The sequence below is a fragment of the Rhincodon typus genome, chromosome 5 (assembly GCF_021869965.1).
Source record: "Rhincodon typus isolate 14 chromosome 5, sRhiTyp1.1, whole genome shotgun sequence".
Classification (NCBI taxonomy): domain Eukaryota; kingdom Metazoa; phylum Chordata; class Chondrichthyes; order Orectolobiformes; family Rhincodontidae; genus Rhincodon; species Rhincodon typus.
This window is the reverse complement of record NC_063336.1, coordinates 60,249,180-60,269,910: the sequence shown is the minus strand read 5'-3', so window position 1 is coordinate 60,269,910 and position 20,731 is coordinate 60,249,180. Positions and strand designations below refer to the sequence as shown.

The window sequence follows — 20,731 nt, the reverse complement described above, 5'->3', positions numbered from 1 at the left end:
AAGCTCAGCAGGTCTGGCAGCATCTGTGGAGGAGAAAACAGAGTTAACGTTTCGGGTCCGGTGACCCTTCCTCAGAACTCTGTTTTAACTCTGTTTTCTCCTCCACAGATGCTGCCAGACCTGCTGAGCTTTTCCAGCAACTTTTGTTTTTGTTATCACCTTTTTATTCTTCAGCTGACTGTGGACCTTGGACACCAACCCTCATTCAGCTTTGGAATATCACTTGCTACAGTGATCTCTGAATTGATCTCCCATCTATTTCCTTTTATTTGTTATTACCTCATGGGACATGACAGTTGCTGAGAAGGCCAACATATGTTGCTCATCCATAATTGCCCTTGTGTTGGTAAGCCATATTTCTGAACTGCTGCCATATATCTGGTACAGTTAAACCTGCAGAGCTGGTAGAAAGGAAGATTGCAACCCAGCAACAGGAATGGTAACGTCATTCCAGGTCAGGATAATGTGTGACTTGAAGGGGAACTTCAGGGGTGCAAGTGTTCCAATGCATCTGCTGTCCTTAGCCTTCTAGGTGGAATAGGTATAGGAGTGAAAGGTGCTATTAATGCTGCCTTGGTGAGTTACTGCAGAGCATCTTGTAGATTGTATACACTGCTGTCATTGTGCATCAGTGGTGAAGGGAGGGCATGCTTAATATGGTGAACTGGATGCCCATCAACGGAGCTGCTTGGTCCTGAAAGGAGTCAAATTCTTCCAGCGTTCTTGAACCTACACTTATCCAGCCAAGTACAGAATATTCCATCTCTTCACATGTGCCTTGCAAATGGTGGACAAGCTGTGGGGTTTCTGAAAGTGAATTAGTTACCATAGAATTCCTAGGGACTGCTTCAGTTTGAGGAGTTGTAAATGGACTGAAACCTATGCAATCATCAGCGAAGATCCCTCACTTCTGATCTTAGTAAAGGTCCTAGATGAATAAGCTGAAGTTTACAATCAAGATTTTACAGAATCTAATTTTATGGAACCTTGTCAACATAACTCATGGTCTCTGAATTTACTTACAAGTGAAATTTGGTTGCTGCTTTAGATCTGAGCTCCACTAATCTACTTACACTTTTGATCTTTTTAGCACTGAGATAACCTCATTACTTTCCTCCTTCACTGTCCTGAATGAATTCTCAATATTGGTAATCTTAACATACATTTCAATTAGTCATTCTCTCTCCTTTGAATTCGCTATGCTCTAATGTTTCTTAAATCTCTCTCTCCATGTAAACTCCCCAATCTATACAGTAACAGTCATGCCCTTGACCTCTTGGGATTGCTAATCCATTATAGTTAAGAGCATTTCAAATCAATTTCTTGTCCTACATTTCACTCACAATTACCTTTCACACACCAACCCCAACTCGTTTTGTGTCTATCCTTGGGAAACATTATCCGGAACTCACATACAATGACATGTTCAAAGACCAAACTATTAGTTTTTGTCCTCTTTTTATCATACTTCTACAATTACTGATTTGCATAACTGGACTGTCACCGCCACTTTCAAAGTCCTAGTCTCCAACAAAATAACTTCTCTCAAAATGGCTAAGCGACACTCACTTCTGCTCACTTAACATAGGGAAGGAGTAGGCCACTCAGCCTCTCAAGCCTGCTTTGTCATTCTAGATAATGGTCAATCACAGAAGTGCTGCAGTGCAGAAGGATATTCGGCCCATCATACCTGCACTGGCTCTTAAATCGAGCGTCATTACCTACTGCCAATTACCTGTTTTGTTTCTTCATAACATTTGTACAGAAATAATCATCCAATAAGCTCTTGATTGTCTTAATTGAATCTGCCTCCACCATATTTCCAGGCAGCGCATTCCATGCCAAGTGTGAAAAATATTTTTCTCACCTCGCATTCACTCTTTTTGCAAATCACTTTTCGTTTAATTTGATGTCTTGCTATCACATGTACCAAGATACAGTGAAACGTGCTGTTTTGCGTGCTATCCAGGCAGATCGTACTATACAAAGTGAATCAAGGTAGCAGGACAGAGTGCAGAAAACAGTGATATGGCTGCAGAGAAGGTGCAGAGAAAGAGATCAACATTAACATTTGAGAGGTCCATTCAAAAGTCTGATAAGAGTGGGGAAGAAGCTGCTGTTGAATCTGTTAATACGTGTATTCAAATGTTTGTATCTTTTGCCTGACGGAAAAGGGTGGAAGAGAGTATAACTGGGGTGGAAGGGGTCTTTGCTTATGTTGGTTGCTTTCCCAAGGCAGCAGGAAGTATAGATGGAGTAAATGGCTGAAAGCTGGTTTGTCTGATGGACTGGGCTGTGCTGCTGATCCTCTGTAGTTCCTTGTGGTCTGGTAAAAGGCAGTTACCATACCACGCTGTGATGCATCCAGATAAGATGCTTTCTATGCATCTCTAAAAATTGGTAGAAGTCTTTGTGGACATACTGAATTTCCTTAGCCTCCTGAGGAAGTAGAGGCATTGCTGTGCTTTCTTGACCGTAGTGTGAACGGGAGTGGACCAGTACAGATTGTTGGTGATAGGCACTCCCAGAAATTTGACTGTCTTGACCATCTCAACCTCAGCGTTACTGTCTACATCAGTGATGTGCCCTCCTCTTCAGTTCCTGAAGTCAATGACCAGTTCCTTCATTTTACTGATGTTGACGGAGAGATTGTTGTCTTTAGACCATGCCGCTAGGCACTCCATCTCTTTCCTGTATTCTGCCTCAGTGTCGTTTGAGATCCAATGTTGAACTGTGATGTCTGTCATCTGCAAACTTGTAACTGGAGTTGAAGGTGGAATTTGGCCACACAGTCATGAGTATATAGGGAGTATAGTAGGGGGTTGAGTTTGCAGTCTTGCAGGGCACCAGTGTTGAGGATTATGGTGGAGGAGATGTTGTCACTTATTCTTATCGATTGCAGTCCATGGATCAGGAAGTTGAGGATCCAGTTACAGAGTGGGGAGATGAGGTGAGACCTAGGTCTTGGAGTTTGAGGATGAGTTTGTTTGGAATTATGCCATTGAAGGTGGAGCTGTAGTCAATAAGTAGGAGCCTGACGTAGGTATCCTTGTTATCCAAATGTTCCAGGGATGAATGTATGGTTATGGGGGATAGAGTATGCTGTGGAACTGTGGCATCAGTAGGCAAATTGCAAAGGATCAAGGCAATCTGGTAGGCTGGAGCTGATGTGAGCCAGGAATAACCTCTTGAAGCACTTAATAATTATGGAGGTCACAGCCACCAGGTGTTGATCACTGAGGAGCGTTGCATGATTTTTCTTTGGCACCGGGATGATGGTGGTCTTCTTGAAGCAAACAGAGACTTCAGATTGCAGTAAGAGGTGGTTAAAGATGTCTGTGAATACTCCCACCAGCTGGTCCGCACAGGATCTGAGTGCATGACCAGGGGCTCCATCCTGATCAGTCACTTTCCGTGGGTTCATTCTCATGATGGCCGACCTAACGTCTGTGGCGGTGACCATGGGTACAGGTACACCTGAGGCTGATGGGACAGGTGACATCATTTCACTGATCTTCTGTTCAACGTGAGCATAGAATGCATTGAGCTCATCGAGTAGGGATGTATTAAAAACTAAAAGAACTGCCGATGCTGTAAATCAGGAACAAACAAAAAGTTGCTGGAAAAGCTCAGCAGGTCTGGCAGCATCTGTGAAGGAAAAAACAGTTAACATTTCGGGTCCGGTGACCCTTCCTCAGAGTAGGGATGTATTGGTGCCCGCAATTCTGTTTGATTTTGCTTTGTAGCCCCCATTATGTTGTGTAACCTTCACCACAAATGATGCGTGTTCGTGTGGTTAGACTGGCTCTCAAGCTTAATTTGGTGCTGCTTCTTGGTGACTTTAATGGCCTTACAAAGGTTGTACCTGTATTTCCCGTATAGGTCACGGTCACCCAACTTGAACGCCTTGGACCTGGGCTTCAATCAGGAGCAGATCTCCCTGTTCATCCATGTTTCCAGTTGGGGCACATTCAAATTAACTTCTTTGGCACATAGACTTTTGCACACTTACTAATGAAGCCTTTCACAGTAGTGGCATACTCATTTAGGTTGGCCGCTGGAATATGGACCACTCTGCCAACTCTAAGCAGTCCCATAGAATCCCTTCCGTTGCCTCAGACCAACACTGCTCTACTTCCTGTACGGGGTGCTCACGCTTCAATTTGTGCTTGTAAGGCGAAAGGAGAAGCACAGCGTTGTGATCGGATTTTCCAAAATGTGGATGGGGGATGGAGCAAGGTATCTTTGCTGGTTGAATCTGTGCCATCTGTTTCTTCATCTTTTTATAAGCAGGAACAGATTTTCTCCATTACTCTATTAATCCAACTCATGATTTTGAAAACCTCTAGCAGATTTCCTCTCAGCCTTCTCCATTCCAGGGAGAATAGTCCCATATTTTTCAACCTATCCTTATAACTGAAATTTCTCATCCCTAGGGCCATACTTTGTAAATCACTTCTGCAATCTCTCCAATGCGTTCACATCCTCCTATAATATGGCACCCAGAACCGTTCACAATACTCCAGCTGTGGTCAAACAAGTGTCTTATACAAGTTGAGCATAACATGCATGATCTTGTACTCAAATGCCCCTAGAGTACTGTGCTTTATTTGTTGCTCTCTCAACCTGTCCTGTTACCTTCAGTGATCTGTGCACATACACATCCAAGTTCCTCTGCTCCTGCATTCCCTTTAGAATTGCACCTACATTTTATATTCTTTATCAATGTTCTTCCTAAATGTATTACCTTACATTTCTCTGCATTGAACTCCATCTGTCACCTATTCACTGCCAACTTGTCTCTGTCCTTTTAATTCTACACTGTCGTCCTCAGAATTTACAATTCTTCTAAATTTCACATCATCTGCAAACTTTGAAAAGGTCTCCTGTACACTAAGGTGCAGATCATTAATTTATGTTAGGAAAAGTAAGGGCCCCAATACCAACACCTATGGAACCGCACTGCAACTCTTCAATCGGCCAGAAAAATATCCATTGATCATTGTCTCTGTGTCCTATCATTCAGCCAAGTTAAAGGGCTGCTGGCCCTTTAACTTATCCTCACAAATTTTTTATGTGGCATTGTACCAAATGCCTTCTGAAAGTTTATGTACACTCTATCAATAGCGTTACCCTCATCAAAGCTTGTTCCTTCTTCAAAAATCAGAAGCAAGTTAGATGAACACAACTTTCTCCTTAGAAATCCACGCAGATTGCTAGCTCTAGATTTAGCCCAATGTCATTTTTCTGTGCTATCCTTATATCACTTGATGTCAACCGTATCTAGTGATCTATCAATTTCTGTCCGGCACATACTCAGTCAGTGATCTTCTACAGCCCTCTAGCCTAGAGGATTCTAAAGATTCACCACCTCCTGCGTGAAGATGTACCTCCACATATTTGTTGTGAATGGCTTAACCCTTATCTGACACTGTGCCTCTAATTCTAGGCTCCACAGCCAGAGGAATTATCTTTTCTCCATCTATCCTCTCCATTGCTTTAATAATGTTTTGAGTTTTAATGATATCACCTCTCATTTCCTAAGGTGGGCGAGTCCAAAACTAGAAGATATAGATTTAAGATGAGAGGGGAATGATTTAAAAAGGACCTGAGGGTAACTTTTCATGCAAAGGGTGGTGAGTGTAAGGAACGAGCTGCCAGAGGAAGTAGTGGAGGTGTATACAATTACAACATTCAAAAGGCATCTGGATGGGTATGTGAATAGGAAGGGTTTAGAGGGATATGGGCCAAATGCCGGCAAATGGGACCAGGTCAGATTGGGATGTCTGGTTGATGCAGATGAGTTGTACCAAAGGATCTGTTTCCAGGCTGGATGACTCTAAGACTCTATAATACAGATCCCGTCTCTTCTCTTTATATGGCAATGCCTCTATTCCAGGAATTAATCAGTTGAACTTCTGCTGTGCTGCTTATATGGAAAGTGCATCCTTCCTCAGATAAGTGGACCAAGACTTCAAACAGTATTTCAGATGCAATCTCTCTAAGGCTCTATACAGTTGAAGCAAGACTTCTTTATGATAAAGGCCAATAAGATTTATCTTCCTAAATACTTGCTTTACCTGTATGTCACACAACCCTCAGAAAACAATTCACCCATCTCCGTCCTAAAAGGGTGACCCTTAATTTTAAAACAGTGCGTTGCAATATTGGACTCACCCACAAGTGGAAACACCTTTGTCATGTCCACCTTGTCAAGACCTTTAAGGATCGTATATACTTAAATCAAGTAATCCTTCACTCTTCTAGACTCTACTGAAAACAAGCCCAGCGTGTCTTCAGAAGACAACACACCCTTTCCAGGTCTCAGTCTCGTAACAACTGCAATTTTTACATCGTGTCCCATTGGCTCTTCAACTGTTATCTGGCTACTGCCCTAATAGTGTGCGAGAATTCCACAACTCTTCTAAAATGTGTACAACACATGACACAAATACCATTGCAAACTCCAACTAGTAGTCTCTTCAATTTTAACAGTAAAACTTGCTGGAAGTCCATATCCTTTGTAACCAAATGCAAATAATGCAAGATCTTGTAATCCGCAGAGTTATGGCTTGCTAGGGTCCGCACACTCTGTTCTGGATATAGAGATCCCTAGAGAAGGAAGCAAATGTAATGGTTTTGAAGGCAGAACAACATGGAGTACAGTGCCAGGGTGAGGACCTTGCCAAGTAATGCCTGCAGAACACAATACATCAATGAAGCTGTCTCACTGGTTTAACATCAATCACTGCCATGACTCCTTCTCCTCAGAGATGAAACAGAGCATAAGCACATTACTTTCTTTATGACAATTATCTGAGAAATGACTACATGACAACTCATTCTTTCCTTACATTAAGGTTTCTTTGAACATCAAAATGCCCCTTATTTGCCTCTTCTCTGACATTTCCTAGGTAATTTTGAGAGATATTTTGAATACCCTTCTCCCTTCCTTCCATGGAAAGCCAATCACAGAAAGATTTATTTTTAGGAGAGGACTCATGTTTGATCACCTGGTCCCACAATTCCTGCAATGCTACACTAGCAGGCACCCAAGGTGCACCCATACGTAGACAGATACCTGTCAAAACATTTAAATGAAATGGTACCACCAGATTGTCCTGTCCCTTCACACTCCCAGTGCAGTCAAAACCAAAGTTTAATGGAGACCACACCGCTGCATTTCCACTGGTGCAGTGGGATCGAGGAATTTTAGATCCATTGCGTTCTTATTTCCTTGTGTAAGCTCAGATTGCTTGCACAAGCCAGCGATGAAGTCAGCAACAGTCTACAAAGACCATTCTCAATGGTTCATCAACTAGAAGTGAAGTTGTGAGCTGCATTATTTTCCTCATGCTCCCTCAAATCTGCCCATAAATAAAAAATTCATGAATTCCACAGGACCAACAGTATACTACAAAGCAGAGGCACCTTCTGTGAAGTTTTGCAACATACAGGAGGGCAACACAAGCACTGACCGTCAGAGCAAACATTGACAGGGCAAACAGTAATTTTTCATTGTACTATGATTGAGCAGAATTAAGCCTCTAATATGAAGCTGAAATATTCACAGCCACATCATAGTTTAAAGAAAAAACACAATGCTGACAATGACTCCCGAGAAAACTAGCTTCATAAAGACATCTATCATGAATCATGCCATACATCCATTCTATTAACACAGTGTCTGCAGGATACAATTACATTTTTAATAAATTTTATTTTTGAATTGTGAGGCAGAAAACAAGCCTGAGGCAACCTGCTTCATTAAGGAGACATGAGCGTCTCATAAAAATACAGGTTCAATTACGTTTGACAGAGACACATCCAAGTGGCTGAAGTTACCACTTGTGTGTGGTGGAATAGAAGTCTCTTAGACTTTGCACTTTGGCTCATACTAATTATAGCCTGAGCAAGCAGAAATATTCACATTATTCATGAGCTACAAAGAGATAGGACTGGAATGTGGGTTATGGAGGCAGAGGCAGGAAAAGTTGGTTTAAATAAATGGGCAAAATTCAATTATTTTGTACATAATGACACATCTTCAAAACAAAACATAGCTAGGAGATATAAACATGCTACTGAATACATGTCAGAAAGTAAGAATTTGCCCAGCTGCATGGCTCCTAATTTCTATTCTGTATCTGGGTAGCTTTTCCAAGGGCAGGTTCTCATAGGAACTGATTACCTGCTCCGATTACCTACACCTAAGTACCAGGCGACGCGCACACAGCCACCTTCATGACGCATCCTGCCATTGTCCCAAACTAGATGGGCCTCCCAGTTCTAACTTAACTGTTCTGCAATAAGAAGATCATATGTTCCACGCTTGCTCTTCTTAAGTCCCAACACTAAATTTGACCCATTGTCAAGATAAGTATACTAGCAGCAAAATCAAGTCCATTGATCAAGTCTACTGCATCCATCAAATCATTGATTCAGCACGTCATGTTTATTCTGCTAAATCATTAGCACCAGTCACCCATTTAGTATCCCATGGAGAGGTCTAGCAAAGTTTATCTCTGCTTACAATGAAGTCAAACAAAATTCCAGACTATCTGAATAAAAATCAAATGCCTGAAAATGCTGGGAAGTTGCAACCAAGGCAGGCCAATTATCCTAACCTGAGATAACAAGGTGTAGAGCTGGATGAACACAGCAGGCCAAGCAGCATCAGAGGAGCAGGAAAGCTGATGTTTCGGGCCTAGACCCTTCTTCAGAAGAAGGGTCCTACTATCTCTATCCGTAACCTGACTTGCACCTACGTATTTTTAAAATTTTTTGGAATATCTGACTTCACATCCGACATTGGTGATCCAGAACAAATTGTTTCCCAAGGTATTTCCCATCATTTTATCATCTCTGTTTACTTATCTGTGCAATTTTGTGTTCAAATGAGAAGAAAATTAAACACTTCAGTTTAAAGGACAATCCACGCAGAGATACTCCAGTCTCAAGTCCATTTCTCCAGTCTCAAGTCTTCCTGAGATTTATTGCTCTTTGACTTAAGTCTCCAGATGGCACTTAATATGCAAGGCAAATAATTTGTACGCATCGTATTCTCACTACAGACCAGAAAATGTAAGTAAAGAAATAATTTTACAATTCTGCCTATAGCACCTGATTAATACAGATAAGGAAGTCCATTTGGCACACCTTCAGACTCTTCCCTCCCATTGGAATGCAGCACCTCACATGGTAACTGCCCAACAACTTTCCTGTCAGAGATTGATTGGTGAAAAAGAAACAGATGTACTGCTTTCATACCTCAAATTCTTTCACTTTTTCCATTGTAATCAGCTGCCGCGATGTATGGGTTGTGAGAGACTGTTCACAGTTACTAATAAGTTTCAGGCAAGGATGCTGGGGGATAACATCTTCAGAGTAGCTGAGAGAAGAAAAAGGAGACAAATTAATGAAATTGTACTGAAAGGAATAGCTGCTTGCTAAATCATTGAATTGTTACAGCACATAAAATCATTCAGCCCATCGGCTCTATATCAGCTCTCCAAATGAGTATTTTACCTGGTGCCATTCTCCTGCCTTCTCCCAATAACACTGCATGTTGTTGCTTTTCAACTAACTATCCTTTGTGGGTGCCACGATTGAACCTGCTTCCACCATGCTCTAAGACAGGGCATTCCAGACCCTAACCATTCACTGCTTGAAGAATCTTTTGCATGCATCACATTTGCTTCTTTTATAAGTACTTTAAATCTGCACCCTTTGTTTTTAATGGGAATGGTAACATGTTCTCCCCTAGTTACTCTATCCGGCCCTCTCATAATTTTAAATACTTCAGTCAAAATTGCTTTCAGCATTTTCTTCTCCAAAGAGAACAGTCCCACCTCTACAAGGTATCTTCATGACTGAATTTCCTTATCCCTGTAACCATTCTCGTAAACCTCTCTGGCACTCTCTCCAATGGTTTCATACCTTTCCTAAAGTGCAGTGCCCAGAACTGGATGCTGATACAATTGTACAGTTAGACAGCATACTCAGAAGTACAGAAGAGAAAGGAGATTTAAAATTCTACATTTATTCCTTTTACGACATATAAGGTGTCTTGTAAACAGCAAAAATTGCATACAATCAATAATAAGAAACAAACTGAGTGAACAAAGAAAAATATAATTAATAATGGACACTTTTTGGAGGATGGAGAATTTACTGCATGTAATTTGTTACCGTTGACACTTCCCAATACACATTTTGTGGGACCTTTATGAAAAATTATCTTTATAATTTTAATCCATTTTCTATCAGAAACATTGATGCCACGAGTGTGGGATAATAAAACCATAGAGGCACAGATCATAAACCCTCTTCAGTACATGACTATTTGTTTTAATACTTTTCTGAAAGCATTTACAAAATAATGCAAAAATAAATACAATGATCTGTCACATGGTCTTATTGCTAGGCTGGGGGTGGGGGAAGGGGAAAAATATCTGCATTTCTCCATACCTGAACACTATCTTGTGACTATTGCCAGAAAACTGATAGCTGGTGCAAACACAATCAGGCTTCCTACAACGTCAAGTGTATCTAATTATCAGCCAACATCCACATTTGAAGAATGGTCACTTGAACAAGAATGGCTGATGCCTGTGAACCCACAACCAGAAAAGAAAAGAACTGTACAGAAGGGATACCCTACATGGGATACTGGAGTGGTGTTGCAAGGAAAATTTTGATTTTTCTATATAAATACATAAATTCTATTTAAGCCATGGGGAATTTGTTAATATTAAAAGAGGTAATAAATAAATACAATGTTTTCTAGTTGAGAATATTCTAAATCTCCAAACAAATTTCATATGGACCACGATCCTTCAACGGTTTTGAATTTGATATTCCTTTAAAGTGTTTTTTTTTTCATTTTTGGTCACAGTAAGCTGGAATAACCCAATTTAAAGAAAACTCTTTCTCAATTTGCGTTCATTTTGGGAAGGTACTGTCTAATTTATTTTGTTTCAGTATTTCCTTTCAACCACTTGGGTGTGACTATAGGCTGCAGTCGGATTCAATCCTACCATTCTACTGCAACCAAGTGGTAATGAAATGTGAAGTTTATCTTTGTTTTCCTTTTACAGCATTTGCTTATAATGTTGGTGGAATTAAACAGGAACAGTGATCAAATATTCGTCACCACCATAATCGTAAAATGTCTAAGCTGTGCCAGTTGTGTGGTTGAAACTGTAGAATCAAATCAGTCAGGCCAAAAAAGGAATTGAATATAAAAGTCTGCTAAATGAACAAGATGTGATATTTCACAAACTCAAAAACCTTTTCTTGGAACGCCAAACCATTTGAAAATAAAATTTTGGAAATGTTTAATAAATCACAAGCATGTTCAGAGCCATCAAACTGACGTTATAACTTGGCTGGATAAATATTTTTGGGGTGAAAAAACTGATCTGAAAAAGGCTGCTTGAATATTAGAAAAGTCAGAAAGCCAGTGATCGCTATGTTACCTCTCCAGTCACTGACACTACGTTACATTGTCTGGTCCTTTGCCACACGGTAAAACAGCGCTGCAATTTGAGGGGAGGCAAAAAAAAATTTTTAAAATTCACCCAATAAAGTGCATTACATCACCTGATATGGAGCTGTATGGATGACATCTACTGAGAATTTTGTCAATTAACATAGGCTGTCATCCTTAAAAGAGAACATCACGGAACAGTCAGAACAAATAAAAAGAAAGGCTAAGTGAGATTCTCTGCCATTTTAAAATATCTATATGCATCTTTGTACAGCGAGTGCCATTTGGATTTGCACAATACAATCCCCAATAACCAAGACAGAAAATTATGGCAATGCTATGATTGATGAGATAAATTTCTCTGTGCTACAATAAAGGAGCTGATTAGCTATGACAAACAGAATACACATGACTTCTGAATATATAGAACATGTCCTCATTTTTATGCCACAATCTCCTGTATGCACTATCTGGAGTGAAGTCAAATGTATAATATTTATAAATTAGTTTATGACTTTAGTACTAACAACGCACAGAGGGCATACTTCCCGTCTAGACCTCTGTCAAGAACATAGGGAAGATAAAACTGAATCTTCCTAACATGCATCAGTCCACACAGACAGCACTGGAAAGATCTGCAACACTTGATATAATATAAGCTATGAACATATTTTCATAAATTTATATGGATGGCAGTTTTACAACACAATTTAGTATTTTCTGATTTGACTGAATTCTTGATTTGTAGCATCCCCTGCTGGAAGTATTTAACATGTACACATATTTTCAGAAATGAACTGAAAAGTTCAATGCAATTATTCTCCTTGTTCCTTGAAGCCCACTCAGCGCAGACAAGACAAAACTGGAAATCTACATACCTAGCTTAAGCATAAAATTTGTACATAGTATTCCCACTTAAAATAATGAAAATAAAACCTGAGAACAATCCAAGGTGCAAACACAGAAATTGCAAGAGATACATTAACAGTCAAAAAAAAGGTCAAAGATTTTCTGAACCTTGGACAAAAATGCAGCATTGATCTACTAATTGATAAGTGGATGAGAGGATATATTTAGAATGAAACATCCACAAAGTGCTCAATGAAAGCAAAATACTGCAGGTGCTCGAAGGTTGAAATAAGAACAAAACAAGGATGGAAAAACTCAGGTGAGATAACATCTATGGAAAGTTTTATTCACTGGAGCGGGTTAACATGAGAGAGAAAGTAAAAACAAGATGTGGTGAGGGTATGTAGTCCAATATTATTTCCACTACTTAACGAATCAGGGCAAAAACACATTTAGAAGTAGTACTTTCAGAAATATAGTTCTATAATCAATAAGCTTTCCCACTTTTTCACTACATACAGCAACCTCTGTAAAAGCTGTATGAGCAGCAGGACAGTGAATGGATAACACAGAACTAGTTAGCAACTGGAGAAAGATTTTGACCTTTGGGCAACCAAACATACAGAACATACAGGCTCCCTGGATCAAGGCCTCAAAATCAAGCTGTGACGATGAAGGCAAATTGCAGTGGATGCAGCTGGGCCTCTTCAGTTTGATCACCTCACATACACAGCACCACACAGGCTTGAACCAGTTCAGACGTTAAATGGTAATCTGGGTACTATTTACATCATAGGATGTGCAATTTCCATATTGACAGAGGCCTGTCCCTGAAACAGCTAGCTGTTTTCAATGGCCTGAACTGGATCCCTTTCACAATGCAGCATGCATTGATGTGCGCTTAAAGGGATTGATAGATCACCAATGCCATTTTGAGTCCTGTACAGTTAGCACAAAGTGACAAGAATCTAACACAGCTCCAATTTATTTTGGCTTAGTTGAAGTGAAGTGAGGTCTAACACTGTCTTCTGTTAGTGAATTACAGGAATACTACAGGCACAGATGATGCTGCTGCAGGAGAATTTAATCGCAAAACAACTAAAAATTATTTATGCAGGTGCATGGGAAATGAAGAAATTTAATTTTATATCATAAAATATATACATAAACATCCAAACAACAATATTTTAACATGTAGCTAAATCAAGAAACTGTGAAAAATTGTTTGTCACACAAGACTCAAGTAATATGCTACTTCTGAAACAGAACATCTACTAGGTAAATTGTGATTTCTGTGAACATAAGCAACTGATGAAATCTTTTGTATTTATAGGTACAGAATTGTAAATCTTGTGTGGTTCTTTAGTTGTTTGCTTCAGTCAGCAAGTTCTCAAGTACACTGTAGCCCTGTATCACACCACTCACAGGTACATGATGACCTGAAGTTTATTATTTGTGGCTCCTTGCAAATAAGTATTCTCCAATTAGAAGAACAATTTTTTTATGTACAATTTCTAAAATGATAATCAGTAATATTATGAGATTCAAGTCAAATAAAAAACCGATGGAAAACAGGCTCCAATTTCAACATGTACAACATTAGAAAAAAGTCTCATACCTATCTTAATTTAAAATACAAAACACTAAAATTAATCTTGCTTTTTTTGAAAGCCAAATGTAATAAAAAAAAATATCTCAGGGCCATTGCCTGATATGATGAATATCACCACTTGTGAGGTGAGGTCTTAAATGTCTCCAGTCGGCAATTAGCTGTTTAACTGCACTGGTTGAGATATTTCTCATGTTACATGGCTGGCTCCAAACGATCCTCCACTTGTAACATTTGATCGAATGAACGTCTTTGGGCAGTAATCAGTAATGAGAAGGTTCAAAAGAAATTAACTGCAAGTTTGATTTCATGTTAAGTTTCACTTTATAACTGAAAGCATATCCTTTCCTTCATAGACTTGATACTGGTTTGTTTCCAAAATGAAAATCTACTTTCATGAGCTTTTTGGAAAGCAAAAAAAAATGAAAATCACTTATATACCACAGTGTATAGAATAGAAACGTATGAATTTGATAAGATTTAGAAGGTATGAACAATACTATAATTACTGGACTGTTAATCTTAGTTGTGAAAACTTCCTGTTAACATGTTTTTTATTGGGAGTATTATGAACATATCAAAAGCAGGTGGGAGACAACTGCTGTGAACTGTTCCACTTGAAAACCCCAACTAAACATTGGATAGCATCTAATTAGTCTAGCTTGAACAGCACACTGTGAATAAGGATGAGGAAATGTTAATGCGCTTCAAAACCATGTAAAGTGATACCTAATCAGGCCATTCAAAAATTAATAATGGCATTTTTAAAATGAATAACAAAACAAATATGTATTACAGCAATAATCAATGCCAATATTTTAATAATGAACTTTCGACATCAAATATAGATTTACACAACATAATGGTTAGAGTTCGTTACAAAGTGGTAACATTGGTTGGTTCCCTCCTCAACTGAGGCAACAATACACACGCTGATGTGCTGTAAACCCAATTAGGCCTTTTGCATTATTGAAATAGACTACAATGTTTATGAGACAAAAACAGAAATTGCTGGAAAAGCACAGCAGGTTGGGCAGCATCTGTGGAGAGAAATCAGAGTTAATGTTTCAGGTCGAGTTCTGAGGAAGGGTCACTTGACTTGAAAAGTTAACTCTGATTTCTCTCCAAAGATGCTGCCAGACCTGCTGAGCTTTTCCAGCAATTTTTATTTTTGTCTCTGATTTACAGCATCCGCAGTTCTTTCGGTTTTTACAATCTTTATGAGATACGCTGTCAGGTTTGTAATTGTATGGCCTTGTTCCTTTCTTTGCAAAGAATTATGTTTTATGTCAGTGTAAATATTGTAGAGTAAAAAAGTACTATTGTATTTGATTTACTTTTCCACTAGAATTACTTTGACTGTATTTCCTAAAAAATGTCAAAGGATGTACACACAATGAAACAGAGGTCCCTGCAGATAAAACATAAAAGAATTAAGGGAATGTAACTAATCGCCTGGGTAAATGCAGTAGCCACCCCATTTCTTTCAAACATTAGCATCACTGAAATAGCAAAATTTATGCTGACTATGTTGTACTGTCTAGCTATTATCGTCCATTCCTCTCCCTGGCAAATGTCTGATATCAAGTGATCTGTTCACAACCTTACACAGAACTTTCAATCTTATATTTGCACCATCACATACACAATAGAAGCAGACGTAGGCCGTTTGGCCCCTTGAACCTACACTGCTATTCAATAGGTTAAGGCTGATCTGATTGTGTTTTGAATTTCACATTCTTATTTATTCCCAATAACTCTATTTGACAAGAATCTGTCTCTGCCTTAAAAATATTCAATGACCCTGTCTTTCTACATCCACCTTGTCAATATGATTCAGGATTTAATACAGCTTAATCAAGTCATCATTCACTCTTCTAAACTCCAGTAGAAACAAGCCCAGCCTGTCCAAACAATCCTCATAAGGCAACCTACTATCGAGATACAAACCTAATAACCCTCCTCTGAACTGCCTCCAATGTATTTACATTCTTCCTTAAATAAAGAGACCAAAACACATAAAGGTTAATTCAAGTTTTGGTCTCACCGATGCTCATCAAACCCTATTGCCAGAGTAATTGACCATAAAAGTAACGAAGGAGTGTATCATGTCCTTATTAGGTGCTGTACCTGCATACTAACCTTTTGTGTCTAGTACACCAAACAGCCAAATACCTCTGCACCTCATGTTGTGACTCACTGGAAAAACAGCCCCATTATTCCTGGAGTTATCACGAATGTAAATGATTTTGTCAAACTATTCAAAGTCCCTAATTTACTTGACTGGTTAAGTCAGGTTAAAAGGCAACACTCATCAGACATCTGTACTTAACAAGAGAATAACGACTTTTTTGAAATGAACAAATTATCTTCAATTAACGGCAATTACGAAATATGAATTGCTACCATAACTCTTGATAACTTAACTGTACCACTTTCTAATGTTTCCTTCACAAACAGACAAAAACACAAAGACGGGCATGAATACTAGGGACGGAAAAGGAAAACACAGTTCACTAGCATCGTCTGGACTACAGGATTCGATCAGTTGTTTCTCTCAGTTTCTTTAAATGCCTTTAGTTCTTTGCTATTGACACAAGGTTGTTAACACACCGATGCTCTCTTTCACTCATTACTTGACTCTTCATTATTCTGCAGTCTTTGGAAGTGTTTTATTCCTCCTTCAACAGGGGATTTTACGAGAAAGGTGAGTGAAAGGCAGCTAGCTGTTTCAGAGACTTTCCACTATCTTCACACAAAAGAGATTTTTGAGAGTCTTTTTCCAATGATTTCTCTTTGTACTCTAGGTGGGTTCTCTGCTCCACTAACCACACACACATACAGTGACATGGTAAGGAGCCAATCAAAATGCTGATGGCAAGCAATTTTCTTTTAATTCAGGACCCATTGGCTGCATGGTGTCTGTTGTTGCTTTCACTGTTCCAGGAAATTGCAATACTGCATTTTACTCACATATTGTTTCTGTGCGCCAGCAAACATGATTTTTAAAATTGCAGCCATCTCTTTACACAGTCTCCTTCGTTTAAAGCAGTATCTTCCTTTTTTTGAGTCCACGGTCCAAAAACAAAGGAAAATAAATAAGATATGATCTTTACACTTGGAATTTCCCAGTCGTTCTTCCTGTCCAAGTGAACATTTTCAAGTTTCTCCACATTATACTCCATCTGCCAAAATTTAAACCACTCACTCAACATAGCTATATCTGGCTACAACGTCCTTGGGCCCTTTTTACAATGTACTTTCCTGCCTCGCTTTGTGTTGTTTGTGAATTTAGCTACCATGACTTCACTTCCCTCATCCAAGTTATGGTATAAATTGCAAAAAGTTAAAGCCTCAGCAGCAGATACCTGCAGGACTCCAATTATCACATGATGCCAACCTGACAGACACATTTATGCATACTCTCTGTTGTCTGCCAGCCAGCCAATCTTCTATGCATGCGAGCATGTTACCCCAACACCATGAGCTTTTATTTTCTGCAATAACCTTTGATGCAGTACCTTATCGAATGCCTTCTGAAAAACCAATTACACTTGGTTTTCCTCTTCCAGATGACATTTGATTTTCTTTATCCACAGTGCATTTTACTCCTTCAAAGAGCTCCAATAGATTAGACAAACATGACATTCCCCTGACAAAACCTTGCTGACTCTTCCTGATTACCTTGAGTTTTCTAAGTGCACAGTTAGAATCCTTTTAATGATCAATTCTAACACTTTCTCTATGTTAGCCGTCAAGCTAAACTGGTCTACAGTTTGCTGCTTCCCTCCCTTCTTGAACAGAGAAGTTATATTGGCTACTTTTCAATCCAATGGAACCGTTCCTGAATTTTGCAAAATTAATACCAATGCATTTATTAGCTCATCGTCAACTCTTTTAAGACTCTAAGATGAAGTCCATCTGGACCCAGAGACTTGCTAATTGACAGCTCCATCACTTGTTTAATACCACCGTTCTCAAGCTTGTAAGTTCATGAAGTTCCTCTCTTCCTTCCACTTCATAATTTATGACTATTACTTGAATGTTTATTGCATTCCCCAAGATAAAAGCAAAGTATTTGTGCATTTCATCTGCCATTTCTGTATGATCTGCAAGTAAGTCCCCATTCTCACACTCTAGAGGACCACCCTCCACTTTACTTCCTATTTTCCTTTATAAATGCCTGTGGAAGATCTTACAATGTGTTTGTATATTCCTAGCTAGCTTCCACTCATAATCTAACTTCTTTATCCTAATTAACATTTTAGTCATTCTCTGATGTCCTTTATATTCTGACTAATCATTTTTTTTTAAATTCATTCATGGGATGAAGGTGTCACTGGCCAGGACTGCATTTATTGCCCCTCCCAGAGAGCGGTTAAGAGTCAACCACATAGCCATGGTTCTGGAGTCACATGTAAGCCAGACCAGGTAAGAATGGCAGTTTCTTTCCCTAAAGGACATTAATGAGCCAAGTGGGTTTTTCCAACAATTAACAATGATTTCACATTCATCATTAGACTCTTAATTCCAGAGTTTTATTGAATTCAAATTCCACCATCTGCCGTGGCAGGATTTGAACCAGAATCCTCAGAATATTTCCTGGGTCTCTGGATTAACAGTCCAGCAATAATACCACTAGGCCATTGCCTCCCCAGTAATCTTATCTGCCATTCATCCTTGCATTATTATGCGCTTTTTCCTCAAGTTCAATGCCTTCCCTAATTTCTTTAGTTAACTATGGTGGATCTTCCCTTTAGGATTCTTTACAATAGGAACATACTTATTCTGAATATTCTGAAATGTCCCCTTAAATTTCTCTTGTTCTATCCCCTATTATAGTGTGCCAGTTGACTTCAGTTAACTCAGCTTTCATGTCCATATAGCCTCCCTTTAAGTTCAAAATACTAGTCTTAAAAAAAATTTTTGTAAAGTTTAAAACATTAGTCATCAAGACTACCCATTTCCACGTCTGGAACATTTCTTTACTTCATCCTTCTCTCAACAGATTTGCTGCTGAAACCCTCATTCACACATTTGTTCCTTCGAGATTCAATTATTCCAAAGCACGCATGGCTGGCCTCCCACACTTTACCTTCCATTAACTGGAGACCATCTAAAACCTTCTGTTTGGGTCTTAACTTGCACCAAGTTCCATTCACCTTTGACCACTGTGCTCACTGACCTTCATTGGCTCCCAGTCAAGCAACTGTTGATGTTAAAAATATCATTGCTTTCAAATCCTTTCTCTTGTAACCTCCCAATCTCTGATCTCTTCTGGCTGCAAAACCATCTGGGATATCGGAGTTCCTCCACTTTCAACCAGTTGAGCACTGACCTTTCTAATTGCTCCAGCTTTGGCAACTTTGCCTTCAGCTTCCTAAACTGGAAGCTCTGACATCTTCCCTATCTCTCTCCAACTCACTTCCCTCCTTTAAGACACTACTTAAAACACACATCTTGGACCAAGATTTTGTCCTTATGTGGATCGTGTCATGCTTCGCTTTATGATGCTCCTGTGAAGTGCCTTTGGGTATTTTACTATGTTAAATGTACTATATAAATTAATTGTTCCAGCAGACATCAAATGAATCAATGTATATGAATATCAATATTGTGTTTCACATTTTCAGGAATGTAGATTCACACAGGTATTCACAGATCCTCTAACTGTTGAAAACCTAAGCATTATTCCAGGGCACAACTAAGACATCTGGAGAAGTACTGTGTGCACTATTGGTCACCTTATTTCCCAAAAGATGTATATGCATTAGAAACAGTTTACTAGAGACCATTTACAAGACTAATACTTAAAATGGGGGTCAGGGTTGTCTTATGAGGAAAAGTTGAACAAATTAAGCTTAAATCTGATAGAGTTTTGAAGATTGAGAAGTGACTCGATTAAAAAATTCAAGATCTTGAGTGGTCTTGAGACGATTGAGGTGGGGAGGATGTTTCCTCTCATGGAGTATTTGAAACTAGGGATCACTGTTTAAAAATAAGAAATTTCCCCAGTGAAAACAGAGCAAGGCAAATTTTTTTCTCACACAAGGTTATGAGATTTTGGAACTCTCCTCCTGATATGTCAGCGGAAGCAGAGTCCATGAACATGTTTAAGGTAGAGATAGATAGATTTTTGGTAAACAAGGGGGTAAAATATTGTCTGGGGCTAGCAGAAATGTAGATTTGAAGTTACAATCAAGTCAGCTGGGATCTTATTAAAAGCAGGTCACGGGGTCAAGTGCCTCTCCCTGCTTCCTGTTCATCTGTCTTTGGGGTGTAGTTACACCACAGTGCTGTTAGGAAAGGGTTTCCATGAATTTGATCCAGTGACAATGAAGGAATGGTGATATCCAAGTTAGGATAGTATGCAGCTTAGAGAGGAACTTGGAGGCATTGTCTCCATGCACCGACTGCCCTTCTCCTCCTTAGTAACAGAAGTCATTGAGCTTGGAAGGTGTATCGTAGGATGTAGAATGATCTGCTGCAGTGCATTTTGTAGATGGTGCACATTGCTGTCACTGTCTGCCGATGGTGGAGGGAGCAAATTTTGATCATGGTCGATGTGATGCCAATTAAGATGGCTGCTTTGTCCTGCATGGTATTGAGCTTCTCGAATGATGTTGCAGCTTCACTCATTCATGGAGGTGTTGAGTTTTCCTTCATTGCCCTGTAGGTCATTGGAAGAGATATGGGGAGTTACTTGCCACAGAATCCTTAACCTGTGACTTACTGTTTTAGCCACAGTTCTATGGTTGATCCAGTTTATTTTCTGGTCAATG

At 39.3% G+C, this 20,731-nt stretch overlaps 1 protein-coding gene across 4 annotated transcripts in view; it reads right to left on the bottom strand.

Moving 5' to 3' along the window:
• Positions 1 to 20,731, bottom strand: part of trmt11 (tRNA methyltransferase 11 homolog) — an 88,569-nt gene that overhangs the window by 30,201 nt on the left and 37,637 nt on the right. For all 4 annotated transcript variants that reach the window (XM_020531165.2, XM_048597350.1, XM_048597351.1 and 1 more), the window contains one exon: positions 9,271 to 9,391. In XM_020531165.2, coding sequence (XP_020386754.2) covers positions 9,271 to 9,391 — 121 coding nt within the window. The remainder of the gene's footprint in view (positions 1 to 9,270; positions 9,392 to 20,731) is intronic.